The 23,537-nt window shown below is 36.9% G+C and overlaps 1 protein-coding gene across 21 annotated transcripts in view; it reads right to left on the bottom strand.

Moving 5' to 3' along the window:
* The window catches only part of MLIP (muscular LMNA interacting protein), a 232,839-nt gene that overhangs the window by 122,610 nt on the left and 86,692 nt on the right, over positions 1-23,537 (bottom strand). For 18 of the 21 annotated variants that reach the window (XM_081295744.1, XM_081295758.1, XM_081295764.1 and 15 more), the window contains one exon: positions 2,256-2,411. The exons of the other annotated variants lie outside the window; for them this stretch is intronic. In XM_081295744.1, coding sequence (XP_081151870.1) covers positions 2,256-2,411 — 156 coding nt within the window. The remainder of the gene's footprint in view (positions 1-2,255; positions 2,412-23,537) is intronic. 21 annotated transcript variants of the gene reach the window in all.

Raw genomic sequence — 23,537 nt, 5'->3', positions numbered from 1 at the left:
TGCTTAAAAGATCCAGGTCAATTTCCTTGTTTTGATAACTATTCTATGATTACTCTTTTTATTTTCTCTGCAACTTTTCTGTAAAGCTAAAAATATTTCAAAATAAAAAGATGAGCCACTAAATAACAATTTCCACTATGCTGGTCAATTCAGTATGTGACAATGTGTGGTATATGTTGTGTGAAGCTAGAAGGAAAATGATGGATTAGACATGAATAGGCCAACAAATAATTTTATACACCCATCCCACAATATTCAAATGCTGTTGTTGATATACTTAAGATAAAGCAGAAACTACCTCAGATTAGGATTTCTCTGTCCAACTTTCTCTATTCCCTTATTCTGACTTACTTTTTATTTCTAAAGCATTTAGCACTACCTAATATTTTGTTACATTCTTTCTGTTTGTTTTTCTTTTCTCATTTTATTCCTCAAATAACCACATGAGCTGTCTTTATTCACAAGGAATACAATAATCAAGGACAAAGTATATATTCTATGAAGAACCATTAAACATGTAAGTGAATAAAAGGTTACTTAAGCCTATTCTAATATTGAACAGTTTGAAAAACTGGGGAAAATCTTTAATTTTTTAAAGATGTGATTACACGTATATCATTGCAATTGGCTGATGAAAATTTGCAATCTTGGAGGTCTGCAACCAAGATCTGTTCATATACCTACAGTTACACTGTTCAGAGAGACTAATTATATGTAGTTGAGAACTATTCAAAAGAAGCTTCCCACAAATGTCTTATAGAATATTCTTTAAAATAAGATAATAGCAATGAAAATCTCAGGATCATTGGCAAGTTACTACTTTATAGATAGTGTATTTCCATATACACAAGATGAATCCAATTATTTTATCCCCTTCCAATTGACTCAAGAATAACACAAAATTCTCATAATCTAATTTTATTAGAAAAATAAGTAAAACAATATTAAAATACATTTTAAAGAGAAAAAATTTATCCAAACTATTACTGTTCTAACACAAATCATTTTCATATTTTTAAATTTAAATTTCATCCCCAGGACTTATTTTAGACAGATATAATCAAGGTGAATATGAGGAATAAAATTTTGTAGCCTACTTTATCACCTAATATAATACGGTTAATTAATATTTTCTATTGAATTATATAATCACTCAAATTATAACTCTGTCAAGCTTACACACCAGCATATTCTTAATTTTTGTCTGATTATTAGATATGAAGCTGTTTTACTTTATGTAATAATTATTTACATGACATTTCCTTCTTTTGTACTATTTCCCTCATATACATTTCCAAAAGTAGATTATGGAAAGGTTATGAATAGTATTATGACTGTGGATAAAGATTTCCAACCCAATTTTACAAATTTGCAAAACTGCATCAACATTGGGTGTTATTCATTTTAATCTTCCTAATTTATTACATGATGAATAACAATATCTCACTGTTTTGTCTTGCATTTTCTTTCAAGATAAATTTAAACACTAAAAAATTTTACTATTTTTAATTGCTTTTAATAGAATAAAAATTTATTACTCAGCAATAAAAGAGAATACAATTTTTACTATCTTAAGATGCATTTGGGAGAATGCATTCGGGTCATTTGGGATGCAGAATTTGTTCCTGAGAATAGTAAACAATAGGATATCAACTCAAAAGAGTTGAGAATAGTCAGGCACGAGGGCACATGCTATAATCCCAGTGGCTTTGTAAGCTGAGACAGGAGGATCACAAGTTCAAAGCCAGCTTCAGCAAAAAGTGAGGCACTAAGCAACTCACTGATACTCTGTCTCTAAATAAAATACAAAATAGGGATGGGGATGTGGCTCAGTGGTTGAGTGCCCCAGAGATCAGCCCCCCCAGTAGCCCCTCCCCCTGAAAAATAGTAGTTGAGAAAAATGCATTAGAGAAAACATGGGATTTGGTAACATTTAGGCTTCTCGTGTAAAATTATATATATATACATATGTATATATATAAAAGATATATAATATATATAATTATATATATAATAGATAATACACATATATAATATTTTAAGTGCTGGTGAAGAAACCCAGTATCTTGCACATACTAGAAAAGCACTCTACCACTGAGCTACACTGCAGATCTCATAATTAAATTTTTAATCAACCTTAAATCTCAGTATCTAACTTTAAGCAGAGGAAATAAACATTGACACAGAATTTCAAGTCGTTCTTATGGACAATGTAACATAATTGTTTGGAAAAAAAAGAATAAAAATAATCCTACCCTATTTACAGTTTCTGGACTCTTATCACTTGGTTCCTCGGGAATTTTAACAAGGAATTTGGAAGTGTCAGTCAACTGAATGTGGGTTGGTAATCTTCTGATAGTGGGGACAAATGTGAAGATCAGAGGTTTAGCTTCAGAATCACCAGAAGAGACCTATGAGATATGTAATAAATTAGACTTTCAGCCTTGTCAAATTTCATCTTGACTCTATTTTTCTATATACCATCATATTTATCTCACTTATTTTGATAAATTGTCCATTTATCATGAGTATGGCTGTTAAAAAAACATAAAAATAGTCAGAGTATATCAGAACTTCTTTTATATTACCATTTACCAAAGAAAGCAATCAACCCCGGGAAGATCCTGCTGTAAGGGATGGTAATTACTCAGTGGGCTAGCAAGCTGATCAGCTAGAACTTTACAGGGTATCTCTACCTTAGTGAGATCACCACAAATACAGTATCGGGTCAGTTTGAAAATTGACTTTTATCCCCTTAATCCTAGGTTAGCAGTTTCCATTAATTGACTCATGATCAAAAAGCATGCAAGAAAATTCCAACTTTTATCACTTTCAAGAATGTTAAATTATGGATTTTTGAAAGCTTACCTATCCACAGTGTCTTCTCTGAAGGATATACCTTCTCTTTCACTTATTCTTAATTCATTAAAAATAATTTTATTAAGACTTTGCTGTATGGCAGGTCCACAGGAGCAGGGGATATGAGGCTAACTAGGAAACTGTACACTACTCATTTAAAAAAAAAAAAAAATCGGTATCTCCAGAATGCTAAGGAAGCAGTGATAAGGGGTTCCTACCCAAAATAGGAAGTCATAAAAGGCAACACCTGAGATGTAGGTATCAGTGAAAGGAAGCTAAGGGCACCCCAGGCTGGGAAAAGCTAATGAGTGAAAGATGGTAAGCATCACAGCAGGGTGTGACTCAAACTTGGGTTTTGTCCTGTTGGCATCAGAGAACCATTTAAGCAGTATTGATTGAGAGGTGACATGGTCATATTAGATTTTTATATAGATGAATCAGGCATTCAAAATCACAAAGCCAAAGCCAAAAGCCATAAACTGAGGACTAAATTGGAAGGGAAGTAAAGGAAATGGCAATGTAGACTATTTTTTTTTTTTAGAAGTTTGGATGTGATGTTAAGACAGAGTTTGAGAGTAGTTAGGAAAGTAGAGTCAACGAGATGCCTCTGTTGGTCTTATAATGGAGTAAATTTGAATGTATCTTCAGACAGTTGGAAAGACCTGCAGAAAAGGAAAGGGGAGCAAGATCCTGAAGAAAGCAGAAAAAGAAGATGAGGAAACAAATGAAGGAACAGAGTCTCCTTTGAGACTACAGTAAGTAACCTAAGATGTTTAAAGACATGAATGTTGTGTGGTGGAGGAAATGGGAAGAGTGGGAAGTGCATGGGAATAGGAAACAATACTGAGAACAGTAAACAATAGGATATCAACTCAAAAGAGTTGAGAATAGTCGGGCACGGGGGCACATGCCTGTAATCCCAGTGGCTCTGTAGGCTGAGACAGGAGGATCACAAGTTCAAAGCCAGCCTCAGCAAAAAGTGAGGCACTAAGCAATTCAGTAAGACCCTGTCTCTAAATAAAATACAAATAGGGCTGGGGATGTGGCTCAGTGGTTGAGTGTCCCAGAGCTCAGATCCCCAGAATTCAGCCTACCTTTTTTGGAGGAGGGTTCCCAGGATTGAACTCAGGGGCACTCAACTGAGCCACATCCCCAGCCCTATTTTGTATTTTATTTAGAGACAGGGTCTCACTGAGTTGTTTAGCACCTTACTGTTGCTGAGGCTGGCTTTGAACTCAGGATCCTCCTGCCTCAGCCTATAAAGCCACTGGAATTATAGGCATGTTCCACTGAGCCCAGTGGAATCACTTTTGATCTAACTAATTTTCATGATAAAATCAGCCCCATGTAGTCAAAATAGCACTGCCCCTATGCCATCTCCATGCCTTCCTCAGAAGATACATGCTTGGGACCCCTCAGACTGTATGTCCTTATAGGGATCATCTTTAACCTGGTTCACATTAGTGCCCATGAGAAGCCGGGGCTCTAGGTCATCCCTTGCTCCCTAAATGCTTTGCCCATCCCCAGTTTTGTTCCTATCTTGCCTCCTGCTCCAAGTCTGGAAACCATTTCATTGTGCACTTCCTGGTATTCTGTCAGCCATTATAAAACCCTACTTGTCCTTAACTTCTCTAAATATTTCCTTTACTTTCTCATTCTAACACAAACATGCTTCTCTCTGAAGGTCTATCTCCCCAAGAAGCTCTCACAGTGGTGGCATTTCCTCTCATACTTCTGTACCACTGCCTGGATGGAGGATAGATATCCTCCTTGCTCCTTATTAATATTATTATCATTATTACTTTTTTTGCTTCCAGACCATTCTTTTTCTCTCTTACATAAGCACTTCTAGCTTTGAACCCCATGTCATCAGTCTGTTCCATTCATACACGTCCCAATAGCAGCCATCTGCCCACCCATACCTTAAGCCCTTCTTTCCTTGAAGATGTTCCTGGATCAGTGGTATTCTTTCCAAAACTAGGCTTTTAAAAATCCTCAATCTAATGTTTTAAGGGATAATTTTTCTAATATTGTGTTTCCTTGACCTTTATTCTTCCTTGCTTCTCACATTTCTAGCCTAGATCAGTAGCTTCATACCCTTTATAATTCTTTTATTCTCTGACCACCACTTCCTATACTCTCCAAATCACTCGATCTAGTACTCCAACATCTACTTGATTTTTCTAACATCATGTTTTCCTACAATATCTTTTTAACTAGTCTCAATAAAAATTGTACAACTGACCACAATTAATCCCTCAAATGCCTTGGCCTCTCTTACATCATCATCCCATGAAATCACAGTCCTTACTAAATCAAACCTTCTGTCTTCTCTATTCCTGCATCAGGAGATACACATGGCTAAGAGAAAAACAAATAACCATCCTTACTGGTCTCACTTCAAATTTCTAACTCTGAGCCTCAAGCCGCCTCCTCAATGCTCTTCCACAATCATGATTTACTTTCATATCCCATTCACTATTCCACTGACCTAGAAAACTTTCACACCTTTTTCCCCTTTCTTCAAACCTTTAACATATTCCCCATTTTCACTCTGAGCTGGTGACTTGGTTTCCCATTTCACCCACACCATTGAAGGTCAGTATCACACCTTCTTATCTAGCTGAATCTCTGCCCTTTTCCACGGTCTTTAGTCCTGCGACTATGCTGTCACTAAAATCAGCTTTCATTTGAACACATGGCTATCTATTCACTTTTGTTTATTCCACAATGTCTTATTAAATGCCTACTAAATGCTAAGCACTATTTCAGTGATTGGGTGAACAAAAGTCCCCACCGTCAAGGAGTTTACTTTCTCATGAAGGAAGGCAGCTAGTAAATAAATAAATACATAAAACATATAGTAAAATACAGTAGTTTCATAAGTACATGAAGACTTGCCATGAGATTATTGACATAACACATGGGAGATAAAACAGTGGCTTATACTTGGGTGTCTTCAATGATTGTAGTGAGAAGTGTTTGAGTATGGCCCTAACTCAAAGGAAAAACACAGAATTGGGAGTGAAGTACGAGAGATGGACAAAAGATGAGTATAAAATGTTTGACCCAAATAACTGCAGGAAATGGGAAAAAAAAAAAATATATATATATATATATATGAAAGACAACCATTGAAACTTGTTTGAGAATAATGATCAAGATCAAATTTGATATGCCCAATATACATTCAAGTTGGAAATGTGGGTAGGAGAGTGAAATTTAGAGGAAAAATCTATGCTGGAGGTAAAATTGTTTGTGTTGCTTACTCTGGATGGTATTTAAAATCAGGAGACTAGATGATGCCAGCAAGAGAGTAAATACAAATAGGAAAAAGAGGTCCATGGTTGAACCTCTGAAACTCTGCCATTACATGCACCAACAGATGAGAAAGAACTAGTACAGATGGCATGCACATCTTAAGGAAGATGGAAAGGCCTGCAGCATCATGGCCCACAGTGGGAAAGAGACCTCCCCCAAAGCAAAGGGACTGACAGACTTTACTGAATACCCAGTCCAAATTAAATCCAGGAATCTGTAGTGAGTTGTTTGGCTGTTCGGTAGTCTCTGGGATGATGCTGACCTGACTGTCCAAGGAACAGAGAAAGTAAATCAAGGCATTTATAGAGTTTATATTTGGAGGTAGTTTCAGGAGAAGGATTTTGTGAGTGTAAAGAAATTAAGGATATTTGTGTGAATTGAGCACATTATCAACTGCAGAGTTCAGTTTGAATCCATAAGGAAGGAAGATCTCAAGTTCAAATATCTAGAGGTCTATGGCCCAGAAAATAGATCTGATACAGTGGTAACTATTTGAGAGAATTCTCTGAGGTTATAACATGGTATATGAGGGTTTAATCATTAGAAGAATGGTGATTTGGATGATTTTAGAGTCTAAACTTCAGTCCTGAGAAAAATATGGGAGAAAGAGAGCACTGAGCTTATAAAGGTCAAGAAATTGTGAGGCAAGAAGGTCAAAAAGGCCATTTTTGTGAAAAGAAAAGCTGCACTGGGTGATAGCAAGATCAGGCAGACAGACTGACAGCACAGCAGCACAATCTTGGATAAGTGTGACAGTGGGGTCAGAAGTGTCCCCAAAACAGAATACATGGAACACTAGATTATTCATTAGAGACATTCCTTTGGAGCATGAAATCAAACAAGGAGGACTGAATATCCTTCCAATAGGTTTCACCCACATTCTAGATAGGCCAAGTGAAATAACCTGGATCATTGGTTATGCGGTATAACTTCCTGCTAACTAGAATACCTATGCCTTGTAGAAACAACGTATATTCCTTAAGATGTATCAAGCAGACAGACAAACCCTTCTGAAACAATTTTCATTTTTCAGCATTTCTTTCTGCCTTTATTCCCTTGTTACTGTCATGTCCCAATTCCTAGGTGGCAGCTTCTCATCAGAAGCAGTAAATCACTACTTTCCTTTGTAAGAAGGAACATCAAATCCCTTGTGAGGCTTAGGGACCCCCCTAGGCTGATGAGCAATTCACAATACTGTGGACTTGTTAGATGTTATTTTCTTGGAAGGTTTCTTTACATGACTAATCTTATCAATATCCTGATGGAATGGAGAGTAGTTTGGGTAAGTAAATCACCAAGTATAGCTCAAATAACCCATCTCGAATTTCATTTGAGCACAAAATAAAAGTAAACCTTTGGGAAGAAGAGGTGAAACTATGACCTTGCCCTGAGGTTTTACAGGTAGATCTCACCTTCTCATGTGATAAACATCAGCCTGTTTTAGGCTGATGAAACTATCCAAATGAAACTTAAATAGTGATATGTGAAAGGCTTCCATATGAGCATCCCATGCTTCAAAATACATACAACCATCATAAAAAGGAGCTTGACCTTCTAAAACACACAGGATGATGAAAATTTACTTTTTCAAATGGCTTGCACAAGCATAAAATTTAATATACAATTAGAGTACCACAATTGACATATCACAAACTGTACACTTTTTAAAAGTTGATGGCTATAATCTTAGTGAATAATACAGAAATGAAATATGAATGAAAACTGATGCTTCAAAGAATAAGGTGCGCTTTCTTTACAATACCTTCAAAGAAATTTCTAAACAGAGCCACATGCTGAGATTGGAGGCGACTGAATAGAAGCAAAATTATTTCCTTCTACCTTACTGTTATATTTTCTTACAGAAACATCCATGTCCTATGTAAAATTTCTGGGCCAGTGTAGGAAAATGATTTCTTACTTTAGTTGAACTAATATATGATGTCATTCCAGAAAACATAATAGGACTAAAAACTTATTCATCTTCCCGGATTACTGTTGGGGAGTTAAAAGATCAGGGATAAATTCCCATGCACACATATATATCCTTAGAAGAATTATCATCAAAATGGCAATTGTTTGTTATTACTTTTAAGCTAACAGTACAAAATTAGCATGGGGCTCTTTCCAGAACCTTTGCTTGGCATCCTCTCATCTTAACAAAAACCAAATATGCATTTGTAAAGAATTTCAGATGGAAAAGAATTTGAAAGTACACTAACCACACTATGCAATAATCAGATGAAGAACCACATGTTAGTTAGTAGACTTTTGAATCCCTTGTTCAGAAAAGAAAAAAATACATATATTTGCTATTTACTGCACACTGTGTGGCCAAGTTCCAATGGAGCCCCAAAATGAATTGCTATGGTGATGAAAAATCATTTTCCTCATAAAGCAGAAACAGATGCAAGTTAATAGCACTGCACTTGTTAATTGGCAATTAACACTTTCCGTTGCCAATGCCGTTTAATCATCTTATTTCCTATCATGGGGAAACTATTTTAGTATTAGAAACAAGTACTGAAAGGATTAAAATATTCTCCTAAAAATGCTTTGAAATGCTCACTATCTCTAAAACTGACACCTTCTCACCAGACAGCCCTATAATTTGAAAAATTGTTTTCACTAATGCCACGCAGGCTAACTGCTCCTTTGCTCAGGTTCAGGCTGTAATGCCTCCCTTCCCAAATTTCCCTGAAAGTTCTCATCCTTCCGATGTTGACATCCGCACTCACACATGGCCACCAGCCCCTTACTGAGAAGAGGCAGTATGAGGTATGTTATCATTAACATGATGCCCAAGGCAGTCCTGAGTATTGTCTTTGCCCAATGAGCAGTTTTACCTTCAGCAGTTCATCCTTTAACTGTAGATAGCATTTCATTTTGCTATACAGACAAATCTGTCAACACCCGGGTAGCTCTCCCTCACACCCTCTTGCAGCAAACGCCAGGATTACAGTGCGCTGCTTTTAAAAGTTATTAAAAGCATGAAGCAAAGGCTTCTTTTTACCTGGGGTGTGGTCTGAATGCTCCCTGCTAAGATGCACGAGTTCATTTGGAAGTAATTGTTCCCGCAGTCACTCAGAAGCCCCTGTTCTGGAAGCATTGATTCATCACATAAGAGACTGAGCAAACCAATGACTGAGGTGGGAAGAGAGCCTGTTACTAAAACAACACACACACACACACACTCACTCACATAGAAAAAAAAGGGAATTTTAAAAAGAGGTAAAGCAGAATCCTCCATGAATTGAATTTTTTTTTTTTCCGATCCAAAGACCAGATTTATGCTTTGACAATTCTTTAGATTTGGAACTTCATGAGAGGTCATACTGGCTGCTGAAATGGGATCAGTAGAAGTAAAAAAAAAAAAAAAAAAAAGAATTACCACCTATATGTGTTTGCCCTCTTTTCTTGTCATGCATGTTTCCAATTATATATTCTGTGAAGGAAAAGAGAAGCCAGATTGTGCAGCAATGAGAAGCTGACTAAAAGGCTCTAGCATCTGCCAATCTCAGTGATCAGTTGGTCAGACTCACAAAGAACATTTAGAGGTACAAATAGGTGCAAACACTGTGTCTAAATAAAGAACTAGAAAGCACAGTGATATTTCAAAGAATCAATAAGTTCAATTATCAGCCCTTGGTGTCTAAAGTGAAAGCAATGATATAGAGCATCTGTGGTGACTGAAGTTTTGCTGTTAACAAAATTAGCTCTAAAATAAACCTTGGAATCAAATAGTTGTCAAAACAAAAATTTCATTCCGAAGTTCCTGGAAGACAGCAAGTATCTTGACTGCAGACAGACAAATCTCAAAATTTCACACGTGAAATTGATTGCAGTCATCAGTTTTAAGTATTTCTATTTTCTCCAAGTATTGATTTTTTTCCTAATCTGTTCTATCTATATTGGGTTTTGACAGCGAAAAATACGGTGTCAAAAGAACTAGGTACAGACCAAAGGCTATAGAGGAATGAAGATTATACTTTAGAGAGCTAGATTGTGCCTTGTAACATTTTTAACAGTTGCGAAAGGCCTGGATTTATGAAAACATTTTGAGTAAAATAATTTCAAGTAATTATATTAACAAATGGGAAAAACAATTCCAAATAACATAGTACTTCTTGACATACAAGTGACCTAAGTTTCTGAATATAAGTGCTATGTTATATCATTAAACAAATTATATGTCTTCTTCTTCTAAGCCCTGTATATTTATGGATGCCCCAAACAAAAAAGAATCTTGTATCTTCCTGTTCTCAAAAACCTTACAATCCTATTGAGAATTACAAACGGTATACAAATAACAGAGATAAAAAGTGATGGAGGGACAAAAGCCTATGATAAAGTTCTCAAAATTTACTGCACACATAAACCAACCTAGGAGCCCGACCTGGGAACTTTTTGAAGTGTGAATTCAGATTGATGAAACCTGGGGTGGGGCCTCAGATTCTGCATTTTCGACAAATTCCCAGGTGACACCTTACCGCTGGTTTGTGACATTTGACTGGAGGAATTTTAAAGGGCAGAGAGATTGCAGCCACCTGGAGTTGAGTAATTGGAGAAGGTGGCACTTAGGCAGCACTTAGAAGGACAGGGGAATGGTGACAGATTAAGGCAGGTTAGAATAGCACTTTCTCCATTCAAGCAGAGAGAAAAGCTGAGGTGAAAGCATCTATCTGAACAGCAAGAGCACTAAGTAGCAGGTGTAGTTGTAAAGCACAGGACCCTGGGGTCAGATCATTCACTGACTGTGGGAGCTCAGACAAGTTATGAACCTCTCAAAGACTCAGCCCTCTCACCTGTGCAACATGGATAAGAATAGTATTTATTTCACAGGATTCTAGTAAGGATTGCAATTAGATCCAGCATGAGGAACCCATATCTCCAGTTCAGGCAAATATATCATGTATGTTACTTTGGTTAGTGGTATTGTTTTTCAATTTGAAAAGTAAGATGAATGAGAATAAAAACAAATAAAACTAGAAAAGTAGGTTAAATCTAGATCATCAAAAATCTTGAATTAAGATTTTTAACTTTATTCAGTGAGGAATAGGAATGAAGTTAGATGATAGATATCTAGATAGAGAGAAAGAGAGAGATAAAAACCAAAAAGGGCACCATCAATAAGTCATAGAAACCATTCTTATCATGAAGTTCTAGAGTGTGCCTCCCTGAGGGAAGGTTGCAGTTCAGTCCTTTGTCAAAAGTTCTGTTTTGGTCAGCTTTTTCGCCACTCTGATTAAAAGACCCAACCAGCAAAATTGTAGAGGAGGAAAAATTTATTTGTGGGCTCATGTTTTCAGAGGTCTCAGTCCATAGAAGGCCAGCTCCATTCCTCAGGGCTTGAGGTGAGGTAGAACATCGTGGCAGAAGAGTGAGGCAGAGGAAAGCAGCTCATATGATGACCAGGAAGCAGAGAGAGAGATTCTATTCACCAGATACAAATTTATACCCCACAGCCATACCCCCAATTTCCACCTCCTCCAGCCACTCTTCCCTCTGCCACTCTCCCACCATGATGTCCTGCCTCACTTAGAGCCCCTAGGAATGGAGCCCGCCTTTTGTTGACTTAAGACCTCTGAAACTATGAGCCTGCAAATAAACTTTTCTTCCTCTAAGATTGTGCTAGTTGGGTCTTTTTGTCACAGTGGCGAAAAAGCTGACTAAAACATATAACTGTTCTGGTCAGATCTTTTAGTCATAGCAGCAAAAAAGCTGACTAAAACAGGTTCTGTTTAAGTTGATTCAAACAACAGTGATGCTCTTCTCCCTCGTCTGTCTGCTCTTCCCCCTCTAATCTTTTCTTTCTCTCATTCTCTCCCCTAAACATATAGCAATTTAGGGAGCTGCAGTTGTAGCTCAGTGGTAGTACCCTTGCCTCAGCACCACATAAAAATAAATAAATAAAATGAAGGTATGTGTTCATCTATAACTAAAACGATTTTAAGAATATATAGCAATACTTAGGCAAACTGGCACAACCAAATTTAGAAGAAAACATTCTTTAGCCCTTTCTTTTTGCCCTACTCAAATTCTACCTTGAATTCCTTTACGGCATGTAAACCAATTAAATTACTCCCTCATTTTGGAATTTTTTTTTCTATTTTTATCAATCTTTTTGGCAACTTCTTTTCTTTGTTTCAAAACACAGCTAATAATTTTTGCTATTATAGACTATCATAATGATAGAGACTCTAATTTTTACTTAAAATAAAAACATAACAGTCACACCTCATAACACCATGGCTTAGCCCTCTGGTTGGTCACTATATATATAGCATCAGAGAGCATATGTATGCAGGGTAATTTCTCTAGGATCCATTCTCATTTATGTAGAAAGTGTTGGCACCTGGTGAAACCAACCCTGGTCTTGGATGATGAAGGTAATATAATTTCCTTGGGGCAGGGAGGAAGGTAGCATCTCTGTGGCAATGACAAACACCATTCTATGCAAGAAGTGTTAACAAGGGTATCTTCAAGACCCTAAACATTTTATAAACACAGTATTGTAATGGTCTCTTTCCCACTGCTCTGGTGAATAATCTTCCAAAAGAAAGTAAAGTGTGTTGAAGTTCGGGGTAAAATTGGGGGTTCATAACCCACTTCAATCTAATGTATGAAGTATGATATGTCAAGAGCTTTGTAAAGTTGTGAACAACCAATAAAAAAAAAAAAATACAATCCAAAATTCCTTCTAAAGTCTGGCATTATTGATGGTGGAAGCAGGCATCTTTCACCCTTCTTACTAAACAGACATTACTGTAAGATCTTCAAGCCAAAAAGCTCTTAAAATATTTGCCGCAGTCTTGGCTGGGCACAGAATCACGAGCCACTCAAGCAGGAACAAAACTTTATTTTTGAAAAAGCCGCCAATACTCCATAGGCGCCGGCAAGCCAAACCCGGTCCTCCCACGCGGGCGTCTGCCCGGACCTCCCCCGGAATTTCCTCCTACTATCCTTCCCCAACCAATAGGAACTCTCCAGGAGTCCCGAAACATGAGTCTGGTAGCAGGCCAAGGTGAACAGCAGGAGCCCAATTTCCATATGAATGTAAATCTTAACATAATCATATCATCTCAGTGGCTAGCTGGCGTCACTTTACAACCAAAGGTGCCATGCATCATTTATCTGCTTGTGGCTCCTAGCAGATATTGCTTTTAAAATACATAATATAGAACAAATAATCTCTCTTCCTGACATGGGAAACAAAAGTTTGAGGAAAAAAATAGATGGTGCCTTAATAAGATCATCAAGAAGCATGTGATTGAAGGGATCCAGCTGCCAAGGCTATTCCTACAGCCATTTGTCTATTCCAAGGCCTCAAGTCTCCTTTACTTATTTTCATATACATCTATTGAATGTTAGACACTATCCTACAACATGGCTTATAGTCTCATGACTGAGTGACCGTCACAAGTGATACCAGCGGTGGGTGAAGTTAGAAAAGAGTAAAAGGTGATAGAGGCTGTGTGAGGAAGTGGTCTCAGGCTGTCCCCAGAGATGTTTCATTCTTAGCTTCAGCACTCCTGGTCCCATGTTTGGTGACTATAATTAAGACAATTATTCTGTTTCAGCCCTGGGTGATTTTATTTTCTCCCTTGGGAGATAGTAAGCACCAGGAGTTTGGATCCCTGCCTCCTGGGTAATAGATCACTCCAAGGGCCCCAATCAGGCTTGTCCCAATTTGCAGACTCAGATCTGCGTGCATAATATTTAAAGTGAATCCTGACATTTCATCAAAGGTGAGTGAGATTCCATCATAGAATTAGTTTGCCTTCATTTTTTTTTTTTTTTTGGACATCTGGATTGCTTCTACCTCAGTTATTACAGCTTGTAGTAATACTTTGGGGAATACCCACCTTATTAAACACAACAGTTCTAGCCTTCCTTGGTTAATAAGGAACTGTCAATTAAATCTAACGTGTAAGCATTTCACATATTCAGATAGAAAAAATGGACATGATTAGATATTCAGAAGAAATGAACAAACTGTACATATGATAGAATTTGAAAGAGGAACAGAGATATTGTTAAGAAACATTTATCCATATAGAAGGTGTGGTTCAGTCTGCCCTTCTTAGCTTGGCTTCTGACCATTTCTTCTTGGTCCTCGACCTACCCACTGGAGAGCTCTCTATGCTTTGTGCCCCTAGATCCTAAGCTTTGAAATAGCCCAGCAGTCACTTCTTGGGTAATTCCATTCAGTTCCTTAGCTTTAAATAGCTTTGAGAGGCCAATAAGTTCCATCTTATTTCTCAGCCTGGATGGTTTCACATATCACTGACATCTTGAGTTGGTTATCCCATAGATGTTTGAAAATCATTTTGTCTAAAGCTGAATTAGTTTCATTTGTCCTGAAACTTTTACATAACCCCCCAAATCTTCCCTACCTCAGGACATAGGGTCTACTTATTTCTTCCTATTTCTACCTGAAAATAGGTACTATTACTAGTTGTTTGGGCAGAAATCATAGGTTTATATTTATTATACTGATTTTTCTTGATTTCTCAGAAAGCCCCCTTGAATATATCAGTACATCCTGTTGGCTCTCCTTTCAAAATAAATCCAGAAAATGAATGTATCTTGCTACTAACATCCTAGTAGCAGGACCAATCATTATCTCCCTCCTGAATCACTGCCCCTAAATGGTCTCCCCACTTCCACATTTCCTCCTACAGTGGACGCTCTGACAAACCATCCCTCTCATTCTCTGCTGGCTGAAGGACTGACCCCCCAGCTGCTGGGAATGCTGAGGGCTGCTCAGCTGCCAGCCCTGTCCAGGAGTTCCTCTCAGTTGAACCAAGCTGGTTGTCAAAATCCACTCCCCTCCTCAGAGACACCTGTATAAAGGCTGGCACCCTCATTAGAGTTTGGAGCCACTCTGAAGGGCAATCCCAGTTTTAGAGTTGGCTTTGAGACAACATGCTATTTCCATTTCTCCCTCTTGCCTCCATTCCTTCTCCCACAGGTATTACTCCCACGAGCACTCTCTAGTAAACACCCTGCCTGTCAATCTCCATCTCATATCAACAATGTTACATCTTCCACAGGATCACAAGATCAAGCCTTTTAAAACATAAGTCAAGCCATGTCACTTCTCTATGCAGAAGCCTCCAGTATTTTCCCTTGTCACCCAGAATATGAGCCAAAGTCTTTTTTGTTTATTCCTTTTAGTTACACATGACAGTAGAATCCATTTTTATACAATTTTACAAGCATGCAATATATTTATTCTAGTTAGGACCCCCGTCTTGTGGATGTACATGATGTGGAGATTCACAGTGGTGTATTCACATTTGTACATAGGAAATTTATGTCAGATTCATTCCACTAGCCATAGTCTTTATAATGGCCTACAGCCCAACATGATCTGGTTCCTACCACTCTCCCCCTTGCTTCCTCACTTCCAGCCACAATGACCTTTATGCATTCCTAGAACACACTAATCCCACTTGCTGGCATGTTCTTCTCTGGCTTGTTTCTTCATTTCCTCATGTATCTGCTCAAATGTCATGATGACCATGAAGCATCCCTTACCACCTTATTTAAATTACAACCCCAGTCCCTTGCCATTGCCAACCCTCTCTATACCTCTTAGTACATATTTCTCTCCAGAGCATTTACTGATGTGTGTTTATGATCTGATTCCCTTCCTTGGATTTTAAGCTTCATGAAGTCAAGGATTTGGTTTTCATTACTGCTATTTTTGTGGCATTTAGAGTAGTTTGTGGCATGTATAGGCAATCAATAAATATTTGTCCAATCAACCTCTTGACTGAGAGTGATTTCTTTCTTTGTGGACATTTCTTAAACATATTTTATTCCAATGAAAATGGTACACTTTGAATTGACTGTCCAGAAGAAAACAGAATCGTCCTAATCTCAGTTTTCAGTACAACTGGAATAGTATAACTGAATCCCACAGATACTTACTGAGTGCCAAAGACATAGGGTTTAAATAAAGTATTGGATAAGAAGTAATTGCAATCAGTTCCCACCCTACCACTCGTACGTGCAAATGTATCTAGAAAGAGACAACAGCACTCAGCACCGTAGGATGTCAGAAGCAGACAAAATAGGTCTTGGTTTTAGATTTTCCACCAAATAGCAAATGATGTTTGAGTGAGTCTCGATTTCTCAGGGCACTTTTTTCATTAAATGAGTTTTAGGTCACTATTATTCAATGTGCTCTCCTTAGAATACCAGTCTTACAAGAGGAATAGTGAGAAAGTGTTTCTTGGCCAAATTAATGTAGGAGTTGGTACATTCCAAATCCTGTTTAGAGGAGTGTCCCAGGAAAGAAGCTTTTTAAACTTTGCTTAGCCCATAATTTCCCATATTTATTTGACAACAGAACCCATTGCCTGCACAATATACACCATCATCCCACTCAGTTTGAACTGCTGAATTGGACAGTCCATAAAGTCTCCTTTTTACCATGATATTTAATGAATGCATGAAAAGAAGGTAGCTTGGAGAAAGAGATATTCTACAAAATTACTAAATGAAATTCTATACATGTCCTGGTTAGACAGAGTGCACAGTGAGACAGATGCAGATCAGCACATTTTTCTCTGCATTTTCAAGAAGAGGGAGAGGTGGCACATATTTCAACAATAAAGCCAGTTGTGCAAACAGTAGTTTTTGCACACCACAGTCAGCAGCACAGGAATATGAATTAAAGAATGGATGATGAATTAATTGGATGATCTGGAAATACATTCAAAGAGAGGCAAATAAGGTATATGGAAAATGGTCAGAAGTAAAGCATGTTATTTAATGGAAACGCTCAGAGATTCTACAGTGAATCATTTCTATATGCATCATAAGGGAACCTTAAATTCTGACACACAATATAATTTATGAAATCTTGTTATTAAGTGGATAGAATGAAGCTAGCATCTTTGAGGTAGCACCATAATTCTATGAAAGAACTGACAATACAATATTTATTTTCAATATGACTTTGGCATAATCTGATTTTTTTATTTAAAATAAAAGAGGAAGCAAAAGCAACTTTTTTAATGTTCCTAGTATATTACCATATGAAGAATGCTTGCAAAAGTTTTCATCATATTCCACAGAAAACATTTTGTCTCTATTACCCAGTTTTACTCAAGATGAAAACTGTGTTCAAAAGTATTATTAAAACAGCTCAAATAGTAAAAAGTTTGACTGATTATTTTTAAAAACTCTAGCAAGCCTTGGTGGCTCATACCTCTAATCCTAGCGACGAGTGAGGCTGAAGCAAGAGGATCACAAGTTTGAGGCCAGCCTAGGCAATTTAATGAGACCCAAAATTGAAAATGAAAGGGTTGGAGATGTCTCTCAGTGGTAGAGGCCCCTGTGTTAAATCCCAATTATGATGAACAGAAAAAATAGCTCTAAGCTCTTTACATTCAGGCTCTGGTCACCAAGATGACTCATGAATCTCCACAGCTTACAGAATAGCATGTCATAGAAAAGAACACAGGTCACCAATGTTTTGTCATTTGAGTCACATCTTGACTTTCAGAAGCAATCACATGAGAAGGAACAAGCTACACAGAAGCGCAAAGATGTGCTTATCAAGACCAGACTACTACTACTACATATTTTGTACTTGATGTTAACTTATCATTTCTTTTCATTCACATTTTATTGAAATATGTGGCTTTCAGCAGAATTAATGGAGGCAAATGTCAGGGAGCCAATTTTGTCTTTGGGTACTCAGTCTTGAAGGAAAGAATAGAGTAATAAAAGAGTAGAGTCTAAAACCACTTACAGGGTAGTGGACTCCATGAGCTTCAGATCCAATACTACTGGTTGACATATCATGACTGTACTCACTAGTCATTTAAGGCTGATTCTTTCTTTTTTTAACTTTATTTTACTCATTTATTTTTTTTATGTGGTGCTGACCCAGTTCCTCACATGTGTTAGGCAAGCGCTCTACCACTGAGCCACAACCCCAGCCACAATCAGCCCCATAGGCTGATTCTTAATCTCTCTGAACTTCATTTATTAATGACCATAGAAATATACCAAATTGGAACACTCTTGAGAATGAAAGGGGGCACTGTTAGTAATCATCCTAGGATAACAGGCATGAAATGATATTATACTGAGCAAACCAAGATATAATCAACCTACTTATTTGCAATACTGAAATATCTCAGTACTGTTGTAAAGGTTAAAATTGCATGATATAATATGCTATATGAGAAATCTGATACATGCATGTGTTCAATACCAGTAATTGCCCCCTGCTTATCATGGAAATTGGGTGCCAGTTACAGATTGGGAGGTATGAGGGACTTATTGTGTTATCTTTTATAAAGTGGGACAAGATGATGACTGATATTCTACTTCCTCTGCTTGGAATGCTTTCCTATAACTTTTCTCACTAGTTAATCCCTCACACTTCCCTCAGCTCTCAGACATTCAGATTCTAAGGTGAATATTTTGATTGAATCATGAAAATAACAAGATAAAACACACAGCATGCTTTATAAAACCTCAAGAAGGCTTCTTTGACTCCACAAGTTAGATACAGCCTCCTGTGTGCTCTCACTCAGCACCTTTTGCTTCCACACAGTATTTGCTATCCTACTATTATATGATTAGATAACAAATTCTTTAAATCCACAATTGAGGCATAAGCACCAGAATGACAGGAAATTTCTCTGTTTTATTCTGTTCTGTGTTGCACCAGTGGTCGGTTAATACATATTTATTAAATAAATGAATGATTGCACACATTTACACTAGATGTTGGTGGGATTTACAGAGGATAGGAAGAATTTCTGTTTCAAGATGTTCAGTATTAGGGGACCAGGGGAGATGGGAGGGAAAAGGGGCAATGGTAAACTGAAATCAATTTCCATATATGTCTGAGTTTATCAGGATGAACCTAAGTATTACATATAATCATAAAGACCTAATTATAAAAAATAAAGAAGTTCAGTGACAGGATCTATAGATAAATGAGAGTCTACATTTTTTCACTATGAGGACATAGATCAGAAAAACAGCCACCCACACCGAAAACCAGAGCTTTGGATGTTTCAGGAATTTATGAAATGAACCAGCTTCAAAAAGTTGTATGAAGGGTCTGGTGCCTGAAGAAAGATGGGAAAAGCGTCTCTGCTCCAGATCACGCCTCCCGCCCTTGGCAGCCACTGTCTCTACCCTGGCCACCTCAAACACTTAACCTACTCATCTGGGAACAGATTTTATCCTACATATAATACAGTTAAATACCATTTAGTGAGTTTTATGTGACACTGCTCTTGATACTTAATATATCACCTTTGTATTTCTCAAACACCAGCAAGAGAGTTATATGTCTATTAGACAAGGAAGAAAAATGAGTCTCAAGAAGATTAAATAACATGCTGAACCAGCACATGATGCAATTAGGTTTGAATTTAGGTCTGCTTGGCTAGAACCCAGGTTTGTGTTGCCTCTTATTTGCTCCTAGCTTCTGCCAGCCTTATCTTAGACATACTCATTTATAGAAACAGGATAAGAAAGATGGTAGCACTGGATATGTTACAATGCAGTAGCCAACAAGGATTTTGTTTTAACACAGTTGCTATTCAGGACACTTGAGCTCCAATGAACACTTTTCTCAAGATTCCAGTGTTCAAAATATAGTTTTATGCCATCACTTTTCTACCTTTTAGAGCTGTTATTCTGTCTCTGTCAGTCCTAGCTATGAAAGCAATGCAGGGTTATTTTGAAACAAAACTTTTAAATGCAAATGGGATAAAACTAAAAGATAAAATTGAATTGTCTCTGATATAAGTGCCAAAGCTACACACCTTTCAATGTGGGTAGTCCAACATGGGCATAGGGAAATATTGTTGAATGACTATATGAGGATATCATAAGTAGTTAGTAAGCAAAACTTATCTTAAAAATATCTGAGGTAATGTGTGAGCTCTAAATTCATGTTTGATACTGTCAACTTATTAATTCTACCAATGGAAATTATGGCAATCAGGGTCAGAATCAGGTTCAAATCATACATCAAGATACTAACTGATGACCCTTGTGAGTTAATTAAGTGCCATGAACTTAATTTATAAAATGGGCATAATAGAAGCATCCAAGCTTCATCAGGTAGATGTGAAAATTAAATGAGATGACACATAAGACCACTGAGGTAGAGCCTTGCATATGCTAAGTAGGTACCCAATGAATGTTATCTTTTTTCTTTTTAGAATAGATTAAATGTATGAGATTTTTAAAAAATATACGTACTTGCTAAAAGTATCGCAATATTTACTTAAATGATTTCCTCCTTTTTCTCTTCTTAATGTTTTTACTAAAAAAAAAAAAAAAAAAAAAAAAAAAAAAAAAAAAAAAAAAAAAAAACAGGCAGATTTCAGTAATTGTGACCCAGGTCTACCATTATCCAAAAGATCTTCGATAAGCCTTGTCACTTTTGTCCATAATAACCGAACACTTGACTTATCAGGAGGCACACAACAATCGGCAAGTTAAGAGAGCTCACACTTGATCCATGTCCTCTGGAATGGATCACCACTCAGGCTAAAGGGCTGTTCTAAGTAAAGATACTTATGTGTTTGTGAAAGATTGATTGAATGTAAAGACTGGCAGGTAAGTGCAATTACTTTGGGGTAGTCTTTTTATTTTATTTTATTTTATTTGAAACAATATCTTTCAAATTGGTTGATAGGTATACTTTGCCAGTATGTTCTCACAGTCTGGGGGGTGGCCTGGGTATTAAATCCTGAAGACAGGATTAATGATGCTCTTTGAATCATCCCTGAATCCCTATTGCTCAACACCTACTAGATGCTCTATGTCTATTTACTGAATGAGTGAATGAACAGTGAATGCATATTCTAGAAAAAGTAAGAGATAAGAAACAAAGGTGCAATGGGTCTAAGGTACAAAATAGAAAGTAATCATCTAATCATTTCTCCCCATGACCCACTCTAGTTGGTAGTAAATCAGTACCAAAACTGTAAGGTCACCCTCCACAGCATTTCTCTGACTAAGCCACATTAGATGATGGAAAGCTTCCTAGGTCAGAAATGGACACTACATAAAATAATAAGAAGCCATATAGAATATAATATGGGGAAATTACTTTCTTCCCATAGTATGAAATTAAATTAAAATGCAATATGTAAGCAGAAAACCTTTCAAGTTATTAAAATAACAGATAAAAACATTTTTTGTATAGCATGAAAAAGAACTAGAAGAGCAACTATTTCACCTGAAAAAAAAATACTTTACACACTTTTCCAACTTGCCCACAGACTAAAACATATACTATTTAAAATTTACAACATGGGACTCCAGAGGGTGAGGCAGGAGGACCTCGAGTTCAAAGCCACCCTCAGCAACTTATTGAGGTCCTGTCTTAACTCAAAATATAAAAAGGACTGGGAATGTGGCTCATTGGCTAAGCACCCCTGGGTTCAATCTCTAGTATCCCACCTTCCAAAAAATTATAACAAAGAGTGACTCCTTAGATTCCATAGCTAACTCATAGGAATTCTGTGAGATTTAAATGCAATTCATGATGCCCACCTTACAGTAAACTCTTAAAAATGGATATTGTTGTTGTAGCTTTATAGTATAATACTGAGTTTCCCAAAGTAACTAAAAATTTAACAGAAGTATATAGTTAAAACTAATACTTAGCATCATTTTTAAACTTCATAAAAATATTACTACTGAACATACTGTAAAGTACTTTTCTTTAAAATCAGTAGTTCATTTGGTTTCCTAATCAACTTTTATTATTTTTCTTGTCTTAATATTTATGCCTTTGTATCTCTAAATAATAAAACTCTACTCTCACTATGATTTTATTAATTGGTAAGATCACATGGAAAAGCAAACATATTCCTTTCAAATCTTCCAACTCTAATTACCACCAAACTCTGAACTCTTTTCAGAAAGTCTTTGTTTTTCAACATAACAGTACTATTTTATTCCAATCTGCAGTGTTCCTGGTAGAAATATATTAAGAAACACTAATCAGTCTTTTGAAAGCATACATTGGTATTAATAAATCTGGTTACCTGAGAAGAGCTAGGAAATGCAGAGAAGACTGGCAATCTGTAATCCTCCGATTCCAATATGCTGCCCGACTGTGTCACAAACAACTATATATACAGGTATTTTTTTTTTTTCAAATCAACATGACTGTGTAGGAGATGGGTAAGCCTTCAAGCTATGTGAAAATAAGTTCTAGAGGTTCTAATGACATTCAGTTGAGCAGTCTGTAGGCATAAAGGAATTCAAGACACAAAAAAACTGTTGTTCTAGTGTACAGTTGTTAAAATGTTTTGCTACCAAAAGAGAATGCCTTCTTTCTTTCCCAGGATATTTACCAAGCTCCATAATGTATCATTCCAGTTCTCTAAATAGCCTTACTAGTAAAAATGCAATAACTTTCTTTCAGAATTTCAAATATCATGTACATTATTTTTAAAAATAATCATTATATTTCCTTTAAAAACCAACATGGAAAAATACAACAAAACTAATCCCTATTCAAAACAGACATTTTAGGAAAAGAAAAATAGAAAATCAATAAATACACTTAACAATTTCTTTGAAAATGTACCTGATATTATAATACGAAAAAAAAATATGGTATTTTTCCAATTCATTACTTAAAAAAATAATAACCTTTGGCTGGGGGTGTAGCTCAGTAGTAGAACACATGCTTAGCATGAGCAAGGTCCTAATTTTAATCCCCAACACAACATAAAAAAAAAAACTAAACCAACCAACAAAACTTCAGCTTTTCCAGATTAATAAGCAAGAGTTCAGCAGTCAAATTGCTTGAGATTGAAACCCAGCCCTGCCATTTATCTACTTGTGACCTCAGACAGATTACCTGGCCTCTTGCTGCCTCCGTGATCTCATCCGTAAGATAGAGACAACAAAAGTAGCTATGGTATAGGGCGTAGTTTTAGTGTTGGTACACAGAAGGCCTTGGAACAGCGCCTGGCACTTAGAAAACATTCAGCAACTTGTCAGATATTACTAGCAATAGGTTTTTCAGTCATATGTTCAGCATGTCTTCCACTTTTTCTGCCCTTCCCATCCATCCCTACATCCCACTGTCTACACTCCAAATTGGCCCAGAACCTCTTACTACTCAAGTCATTGACTTTTTTTATTTTGTATTTGCTTGTTTCTGTTGTTTTGTTTTGTGTTATGAATATTATTGGCCCTTTGCATCTTCATGAAATTCTTTCTCCTGGTCCTCTCCATCACCTCTTTGCCCTGGCTACTCCTCTGCTTTCCCTCCTTCTCCAAGAGGAAGAGCCCAACCAGCACTTGGCACCCTCCTCCATCCCTCGCCAGCCTTCTCTTTT

This window comes from Spermophilus citellus (genome assembly GCF_964194105.1).
Source record: "Spermophilus citellus genome assembly, chromosome: 5".
Classification (NCBI taxonomy): Eukaryota; Metazoa; Chordata; class Mammalia; order Rodentia; family Sciuridae; genus Spermophilus; species Spermophilus citellus.
Note: the sequence above shows the minus strand (reverse complement) of the source record. Positions and strands in the feature narration are given on the sequence as shown.